This window comes from Lissotriton vulgaris, chromosome 6, assembly GCF_964263255.1.
Source record: "Lissotriton vulgaris chromosome 6, aLisVul1.2, whole genome shotgun sequence".
Lineage (NCBI taxonomy): Eukaryota > Metazoa > Chordata > Amphibia > Caudata > Salamandridae > Lissotriton > Lissotriton vulgaris.
This window is the reverse complement of record NC_141694.1, coordinates 1,912,323,698-1,912,333,854: the sequence shown is the minus strand read 5'-3', so window position 1 is coordinate 1,912,333,854 and position 10,157 is coordinate 1,912,323,698. Positions and strand designations below refer to the sequence as shown.

The window sequence follows — 10,157 nt, the reverse complement described above, 5'->3', positions numbered from 1 at the left end:
TAGGTGTCGTTATTGCGCATTCAGTTTCTGAATCAACAGAACACCTGTTTTTTCCAGCTTAACGGACCACTAAATGCTAAAAATAACTCTACCTGATAAAATCTCACTGGCAATTGCGAGTGGATTTTTCAAGGTCAGGACCTGCTGGTAATGGATTGCGGTGTGTGTTTGAAAAGTGATAAAATGCTCATAGTGTTTAATGATCTACTTAATCCGGTTTCCTGGTCGGTCTCACCTAGGGAGAAAGTGGCTTTTGATATATCTGGTCCTTTTAGCACTCTACCTCAGGAAGCAATTATCGCCCTGATCATGATTGACTATCATTCTAAGTAGCCAGAGGTTAGATTTGTGCCACAGATGACTTCTAAGGCTGTGGTTGAATTTTTTAGAGAAATATTTTCTCATGAATGTGGTCTTGAAGTGATGGTGACGGACAAAGGTTGGTCTTCTTTCTACATGCCATTCGGCAAGTTCTGAAAGGTCACCAAGGATAGCAATCTTCTTCAATCTTCTTCTTAGTGGGATCCAGGGCGCCCACTGCAGATGCCCCATTTACTCTAGCTGGGAGATATTCAGGGGCTGGTTTCCCATGCCCTCTTGTTATGGATGGTAATTTTAATTATTATGTAAGTGAGTTTATTTTCTTTGTATAACATGCTTTGTTTATCTATTGCATGTTAATAGGTTAGTGTTTGTTTAAGAGTGCCAAGTGTTCCACTGTAAATCTGTATTCTGGAACACTTGACTACATGTCCGTTATTAGAAGACATTGGATTAAACATTCCTGTTGTACTGTGCTGCTGTAAAATAAGCTATCATTTTTGTATACTCCTGTTTCGTCTTTACAATTCTGCTTTTTCCCTTCATAGCAACTGTCTGGGCCCTTATTCCAGCGATCTAAGTGTCATCCTGGGCAACCATGGACCTTGTTGTGGCACAGATCCACTCGGGTAACCCCAAAATATTCAAATGAGCCTTGAGCTCCACTTCCTTCCAGGTAGTCTGTGCTAGGTCAATACCACGCAAACAGTCCACAGGCATGGCAGGGCTCACTGCAAATTTCAGAAGACCTGAACCCCCCCACTCAAATGGAACAAGGGCCACTGGATACTGACCCTCTCTGTTGTCAGCCACCACAACCTGGTGGAATGCATTGGGTATCATGTGCTCTGGGGATGTCGGCTGACTCCTTACCATAGTCCTGCTCGCACCTGTGTCCCTCAGAGCCTCTGTTGCACAGATCCTGCTGGTAAAGCAGGTCTGTGTATTATAATGACAAGACGTCAGAATGTAGGGACTCCGTCTGTCTACAACATCAGTACCGGTCAGTCCAATCTGAGACTAGCTCATAGTGCCTCACCTGAACTCCTAACCATTCCACAGAAACAACTGATTTCGGCAGCCTCGAACATGACACTCTTGACCCCCAAGGGAACCGTGGAAACAGATCTTACCACTTTCGCTGTTCACTCATGCATGCCCATGGTAGACACAAGAAAGACACAAAGTTTGTTTACAATACATTTATTGAAACTATCGTAGTCTAACAGGTAACAAATGTGCTGCGATTATTAGGCAAATTAGGATAAAACAAAGTAACCAGCATTATACAAAAAGAGGATAAATATCCGACCATGGAAAATTATCTATCTATCTAGATGTATCCTTACTCTTAGAGCACTGTGTTGGTGTTATTTGTAAGATCTCTGGGATTAGCCGAAGACCCAACAGCACAGTGTTGGTGTTATTTGAAAGATCTCTGGAATTAGCCGAAGACCCTATACTTGATAGTGTAGTCTGGTGGTCCGCATCAAGAACATAAACTCAGCTTGCACAGGGCTGCATGTCAAGCAATGCAATCATTCCAGCACAGTCCTCACCGCCGGAATACTCCTTTCTGACCACCAAGAAGACAGGTTACATTTTATATAATAATAACTGCTGTGTTGGAAAATGCATCTGTGCAACAATGTTATGTCTAAGCATTAGATGCTTTGGTTGAATTAATAATGTAAAAGAACACCCTATGTTGTGATGTATTCCGTCTAGCCTTGTATGAAATGTGCAGGCTGTATCCCAAGAAGAGCCACTAAATAACAAGCAACATGTACAGCATATTCCTAGAATAATGTCGCAAAAGCAAATATGTGACATACGACCAAGCAAAGCAGAGTTCGCCTAAAATGTGAAAATAAGGGACAACCACAGTGGGTCCAAAAGGGACATCACTACACTTCCATACCTTGTCCATTGACGGTGACCTATGGTAACCCCACTAAACTTCCCAGCATTAACTGAGACAAACTCCTCTCCCAGCACTATACTCACCACCCCTGGAACTTTTCCTCCAGTGGCAGGTTTTGCCCTTTTTGGACACTTGCCTGGGTAGGTTTTCTTCTGGTGGCCGGATTATGAATGGGAATTTTTCTCTTATTGGTTATTTTGGAGGCCTAAAGAGAATTCCTTATTTTTGTCTCCCGCTTCTTCTGTTCGGAACTCTAACCGCTTTTGGGAGTTCCCCTCAGAAGCCTTCTTGGATACTCTCATGCTGGTCCAGATGCCCGCCTCCTCAGCAAGCTTCCTGAGGTCAGAAAGCTTGCTATCAACCTGGTGTTGGCGCAACTCTAGACAACAAATACCAAGCAAGAGCTCCTTAAAAATCAAGTTGTACAGCCCTGAATAATCCTTAAACTTACTGCCCCTCACTCAGTCCTTCAGTGCCTTACAAGTATAATCCAAGAAATCCATCCAGGCTTGTGATGTGAGCGTGAGGCTAGCCTTGAACAATTGCCTATAGTTTTCAGGGCTCAACTCAAACTAAGATGGCCTTCATTACAGTGAAGAATGTCTGGTCCACACTTCTAGTGTCATGAGTGTATCCCTCCCCACTGTGGATATGTACCGCCATAAACTACCACCCCAAGTCTCCTCTGGGACTTAGTGCACTTTTATAGCCGCTTTATATATTTCAAACCACTTAGCTATATCATCCCCTACCACATAGCCGGGCCCCAAGTCTTTGAGAATACGAATTCTGGTTTCACTAGTGGACATTTTGGGATTGCTGTAGGGCTCTTATGTCCAGATCCTTTAGATTAAGCTCACAGGCAGTTTCTTCTCCTCAAGAGCTGCTTGCATTTTGGTAAACTCCAGCTTGAGCCTCCTCTATTCCCTCCTGCCTTCCAGCTCCTGAGGACAGGTTCCTGGCAAATGAAATGTTGCTGCCTGCTCTAGGAGTCCAGCTGCGTTAGACCTAATGCTTGCTTCCCTCTCCTCAGCCAGTTCCAAGACATTATCTAGGCACCTTATCCTCCTCCATAATTTCCTGCTTCTCCTCTTCTGAGACCTCAGACCCTGTATCTTGGACTGCTTCCCAGGCTCTCAAAGCCTTCTGCAAATCCACCTTTGGGGTTTAGCCTTTCATAGACACTTGAAACTCCTTGCAAAACTCTTTACGCTGGGCCACAGTATAGGATTCTAACTTGGCCAGTTCAAAGTTAATTACTGCCGGTGCAGGTGCTGCTTCTCCAGAGGTAGACATGGTTTAGCAAAACACTAAAAACCCAATTGGGGGGGAACTAAAAAATCTCAAATTGTCAGTATAGAGTTGTAGTGAACAATGAGTTACTTTATGGTATTGCACAAACACAAGTCCTATCCTCGCTGCTGATCACCATTGTTAGAAATGGGGCTTCTGCTTGGCTGAGGTACCCTCCATGTGGCAACCGCTATTGCACTTACCTCTCCAGTATCAGTCCCCTATGGGACCTGGTTCATTGCTGTGAATGATCCACATGCATTAGCCTGAAGCATATATACCTATGTCCTGATGATGATCCCAGGAACGTGTTTGTAAGGGATCAAAACTACGTTGATTGTACACACCTTGACACTGTCTTATGTATTATTCAAATAATTGTGCTATGGTGTTTATGTTCATATTAGCTTAGTAAACTGCTTACTTGTCTCCTAGCAGTAAAGAATGGCTGAGCCTCTCTTTCCTCTTTTGTTTAAATTGTAAGTGTTTGTGTTCCAATTGATTTTTTCTTTAATATAAATATATTAAAGTATTCTTATCCGGACGGACAAACTAATATAGATCTCATTGCATTTCTATATTTTTTCCCTTTTTCACATCCTTGTTTTGTGAGGGACCACTGTTTGTATAAAATATACGTACCCAAGGTCCCTGAACAATTCAAATTGGTTTCCCTTGTCTACTCATAACACTTTCTAAAAGTGGCATTTCTAAAATAGTAATGTTGAATCCATCTTTACCAGTAAGAAGCATTTACCATCAATATTTCAAATACATAAAACATGGCACAGCTACTGCTTTCTAAACAGGAATTACAGCTTCAAAGTTTATTTAGGAATTCCTAATGTAAACTTATGAGAGAAGTAGGCCTCACAGTAGTGAAAAACTAATTTGAGTGTTTGTCACTACCAGGACATGTAAAGATTAAAAGTACATGTCCTAACTTTTACTTACACAGCACCCTATTGTCTACCTTAGCAGCAACCTATATGTAGTAACAGGGAAATTCAAGGCTTGACAAGTAGTTTTAAATGCCAAGTCGGAGTGGCAGTAAATTGCACACACAGGGCCTGCAATAACAGGCCTGAGACAGGTTTGAAAGGCTACTTGTGTGGGAGGCACAATCAGGGTTGCAGGCTTACCAGTAGATTTTAATTTACAGGCACTGGGTATATGATATACCACTTTACAAGGCACTTATAAGTACATTAAATATGCCAATTGTGTATATACCAATGACGATACTCAGATTGTAGTGGCGAATACAAATCAGCCGAGTACCATTGGAAAACAATTTCATGACTGTACGGCAGCAGTCAGCACCTGGATGAGCAGTAACTGCTTTAAACTGAATTTCAACATAACTGAGGTGGAACTGTTCGAAAAGTATCCCTCTTTTTGGCCTCCGAGTTGGTGGCCAGAAGAGTTGGGCTGTTTAACTAAGCCGATTGATAAAGATAAAAACTTTTGGAGTGATCGTACATAACAAGCTCTGCTTTTCTAGTTAGGTTGACGCTTTAACATCATCCACTTTTCTATTTTTAGAAAGATCGAAACGATCTTAGATTTTATTCCTCCTAACTCCCCAAAAAGTGTAACATCGACCTTTAAATATGGCCAGGTCAGACCACTGCAACAGCCTATATCTGAATTTACAGCAACATCTAACAAAACTGCAGGTGTTGCAAAATACTGCAGCATCTAGTACTCTCACACACCCACATTTACCTGGGGGAGAAATGTTATTTAAAAACTGCATTGGCTGCCAGTGAAAAGCAGGACAAATGTTTATGCACTGTGCATTGCTTACAAGACACTACATAACTTGGGATCCTCCTAATTCACTCACATGTTTAGGTGGTATATACCCATTAGGACACTTAGATCTGCCAATTCTAAATCCTTGGTAGTACCCAGGTTTAAAAAAGATGACTTGGGGAGGCAGAAGTTTCTTCACAGGAACTATTGTGGCATGGAATGAACTTTCTTTGAATATCCGTACGGTCACAAATGAAGAGCCTTGAAAACCAGGCTCTTTATTATTAGACAACAGCAAGGTCACTAGGAACCTATTAAGCCTAGATCAGGGAGCTAGTGCCAGGACACCTCAGGGTAAATGTGCGCTCTATAAATTCAATTAACATAGCATTACCATGTTTAGGGGAGAAGCATATGTATTTTAGCACTTGCGATCAGTGGTAAAATGCTCAGAGTCCTAAGACCAACATAAAGAATCAGCAAATAGATGAGGTAAGCAGGAAAAAGTCTGGGGATAGACAACCCTAAGGCTGACAGGTCTAACATATGGTTTCTCCCCATGTGGATTTTTTGATGTCACATTAGATCGCTCTATTACACTCAAGGCAATTGAATGGTTTTTCCCCATGTGGATTTTCTGGTGTTGCAATAGCCCACATTTTGTCTTGAACGCCTTATCACATTCAGTACATTTATATGATGTTAGACTAGTGTGCAGTGTCTTATGTATTATTAGTCAATTCTAGTAAATGCTTTGCCACATTCAGCACATTTATTTGGTTTCTACCCGGTGTGGATGTTTTGGTGTTGTGCTAGTTGTTGCCTTCCAAAGTAGGCCTTGTCACATTCTATGAATTCATAAGGTTTTTACCAGTGTGGATTTTCTGGTGTTGCACTAGTTTTTCATTTGTGATAAATTGTCACATTCAGAGCATTCATATAGTTTCTTGTCACTGTTTAGTTTCTGATGATTCATTAGGCTTTGCTTGGTAACAAATGCTTTGTCTCATTCAGTGCATTCAAATGTTTTCACCTTAGTGTGGGTTTTTTGATGCGCTGTCAACTGCGTCTTTCTAATGAATGCCTTTTCACATTCAGTACATTTAAATGGTTTCTCCCAAGTGTGGATTTTCCAATGTCGCATTAGGTTAGCCTTTGTACTTAAAACCTTATCACATTCACTGCATTTACACTGTTTCTCCCCAGTGTGGATTTTCTGATGGACTATTAGTTTTTTATTAGTGAAGAATGACTTGTTGCATTTAGTACATTCAAATGGTTTCTCCCCTGTGTGAACTTTCTGATGTTGCATTAGCTCTTTGTTTGTAACAAACGCCTTGTCACATTCATTGCATTCATATGGTTTCTTCCGAGTGTGGACTTTATGGTGTTGCGTTAGTTCTCCCTTTGTAATGAATGCCTTGTCACATTCAGTACATTCATATGGTTTCTCCCCAGTGTGGATTTTCCAATGTCGCTTTAGGTCAACCTTTGTACTTAAAACCTTATCACATTCACTGCATTTACACTGTTTCTCCCCAGTGTGGATTTTCTGATGGACTATTAGGCTTTTATGAGTATAGAATGACTTGTTGCATTCAGTACATTCAAATGGTTTCTCCCCTGTGTGAACTTTCTGATGTTGCATTAGCTCTTTGTTTGTAACAAACGCCTTGTCACATTCATTGCATTCATATGGTTTCTCCCCAGTGTGGACTTTATGGTGTTGCGTTAGTTCTCCCTTTGTAATAAATGCCTTGTCACATTCAGTACATTCATGTGGTTTCTCACCAGTGTGGACTTTGAGGTGTCGCACAAGTCGATCCTTCCTAGCGTAGGCCTTATCGCATTCAGTGCATTCAAATAGTTTCTCTCCAGTGTGGATTTGCTGGTGTTGGGTTAGTTCATTCATTGTAATATAGGCCTTGTCACATTCAGTACATTTATATGGTTTCTCACCAGTGTGGACTTTGTGATGTCGCGTTAGATTTCCCTTTAGTCTGAATGCCTTACCACATTCAGTGCATTCATATGGTTTCTCTGTAGTGTGGAATTTCTGATGAACCGTTAAGGATTCCTTTCTACTAAATGCCTTGCCACATTGAGCACATTCATATGGTTTCTCCCCAGTGTGGATTTTGTGATGTCTCATTAGGCCTGCCTTTAAACTGAATGCTTTATCACATTCACTACATTCATATGTTTTCTCACCAGTGTGGACTTTTTGGTGGATCAATAGCTGTTCCTTTTTAATGAATGCCTTGTCACATTCAGTACATTCATATGGTTTTTCCCCAGTGTGGAGTTTCTGGTGATTCATTAAGTTCTGCTTGCTAATTAATGCCTTGTCACATTCAGTACATTTATATATTTTTTGTCCCGTATGGACATGCTGATGTTGCATTAACAGTCTCTTTGTAACGAACGCCTTATCGCATTCACTACATTCATAGGGTTTCTCCTTGGTGTGAACCATCTGATGGAGTATTAGGTTATGCCTAGTAAAGAATGACTTAATGCATTCAGTACATTTATATGGTTTTACTCCTGTGTGGACTTTCTGGTGGTGCACAAGCCGTACCTTTCTAATAAAAGCCTTATCACATTCAGTACATTCATATGGTTTCTCCCCAGTGTGGATTTTCTGATGTAGCATTAGCTTTGCATTTGTAATAAACGCCTTGTTACATTCAGTACATTTATATGGTTTCACCCCTGCATGGATTTTCTGATGTCGTGTTAACTCTTTCCTTTTAATGAATGCCTTGCCACATTCAATACATTCATATGGTTTCCCCCCAGTGTGGACTTTCTGGTGCCACACAAGTCGATCCTTTTTAGAGTAGGCCTTATCGTATTCAGTACATTCATATGGTTTCTCACCTATGTGGAGTGTTTGAGGTTGCAATAAATGTTCTTTCAGTCTAAATGCCTTGTCAGGTTCTGTGCATTCATATGATTTATTACTAGTGTGGACTTTCTGATGAGACATTAGGTTTCTATTTGTAAAGGAAGACTTATCGCATTCAGTACTTTCATACGGTTTCTCCCCAGTGTGGACGTTCTTATGTTTCATTAGCTCTTCATTTGTAATGAACGCCTTGTCACATTCAGTACATATACATGATTTCTCTCTTGGATGGACTTTCTGATGTTGTATTAACTGTCCCTTTGTAATGAATGCCTTGTCACATTCAATACAATCATGTGGCTTCCCCTCAGTGTGGACTTTCTGGTGCTCCACTAGTGGATCCTTTCTAGAGTAGGCTTTGTTGCATTCTGTACTTTCATATGATTTCTCCTCAATGTGGATGTTCTGATGTTGCATTAGCTCTTCATTTGTAATGAACGCCTTGTCACATTCAGTACATACATATGGCTTCTCTCCTGCATGGACTTTCTGATGTTTAATTAACTGTCCCTTTGTAAAGAATGTATTCTGACATTCAGTGCATTCATGTAGTTTGTCTCCTGTGAGGATTTTCTGATGTTTCATTAGTTTTCCCTTTCTAATGAATACCTTGTCATATTCATTGTTATCTTTTTGTTTCTCTCCAGTGTGGAGTTTCTGATGATTCATTATGTTTCCTTTTTAATGAAAGCCTTGTTGTATTCAGCACATTTATATGGTTTCTCACCAGTCTGGAGTTTTCGATGTTGCATTAAGATTTTCTTTTAAAGTCAATGCTGTGTCACATTCAGTGCATTCCAATGATTTCTCACCGGTGTGGAGCTTCTGATGTCGCCTAAAGCATTTCTTTAGAATGAAACCTTTGGCACAATTAAAACATTGATGACTTCCGCTCTCTGTGTCCCGCCTGATGTATGTTTTGAAATCCTTTTTTTTATAAAAAGTTTTCACATAAAAAATAAATATGAATAAGAACTTTCCATTATGAGGATGGTGAATTAAAACCGATATCTCTTGTTCATCACTTCCTTATTAGATTAAATACATTTGCACAATCTTGGTAGCATTCCAATGTGCCAAAGTCAAGCACTTAAAATGTCATGCTTTTATACATTTTCCAGGCATTTAAAATGTCATGCTTTTATACATTTTTCCAGGAATGCTTAAGTTCATAGTGTGGTCGTGTATCTGTGTATAACACAACATAGTTTAGAGCTCCTTCAAAAGTTAAATGCTTTTAAATTTATTAGGCACAAATTGCCACTCCAAAGTGCAGTATTGGCAGTCAAATAAGATCACATCTCCTGGAAGCACTTCCAACATAGCAACAATTTTAGACCTTGCTTCTGTAGTTTTAGATTCTTTGTGCCCGAAAATTCATTCTTGAGACCTTATTGCTGCCATGGGAAGTTGCATTTACCTTAAACCTTGTAAAAACTGTTGTTACACACAATTTATTTCAAACACTTTAACGTTTGATCCATTTTCTTTCATGTCGTATTTGTTTTACCTGTTGGGGTGACAAAAACACATTTTGAAAGAGTTACAAGTTAATTCCACATATGTTTGAAACTGATATGAAGGCAAAATCAAATATACGCATAAAGGACATAAATGATGAAAGGATGTGTACAATAAAACTGTTTCAGCAGTTGAACTTCTTTATTTAAATTAACTGGTAGAACAAACAGCACTAAATATCAGTTGATCATGAAGGAGAGTGAAAGTCGGTCAGTCCTACATCCAACTGCCAAAAAGGACTGAAATTAACACTCAGCTCCCAACAGAACGAAGGCAGAGGGAAACCGACAGGGGTAGAAGCAATGTAACCACAATAAAACAACTAAAATTAGTATATATAACAATGTGTGGCCACTCTGATCCCATCTCTTCCACTACATGAAGTAGATAGGAGGTTCACATCTAGGAAACATACGTCTCTTACTACTC

At 40.1% G+C, this 10,157-nt stretch overlaps 1 protein-coding gene across 1 annotated transcript; it reads right to left on the bottom strand.

Moving 5' to 3' along the window:
- Positions 1-1,521: 1,521 nt before the first annotated feature.
- On the bottom strand, positions 1,522-9,083 carry LOC147709899 (uncharacterized). Its single transcript, XM_086928337.1, has one exon. It carries the CDS (start codon positions 8,874-8,876, stop codon positions 6,303-6,305), a length of 2,574 nt encoding a protein of 857 aa, XP_086784463.1. The 5' UTR covers positions 8,877-9,083; the 3' UTR covers positions 1,522-6,302.
- Between the last annotated feature and the right edge of the window lie 1,074 nt (positions 9,084-10,157).

What these genes read in the sequence shown, in the direction of transcription:
- LOC147709899 (XM_086928337.1), bottom strand. Translation starts at nt 8,876, where the DNA reads ATGAATCATCAGAAACTCCACACTGGAGAGAAACAAAAAGATAACAAT.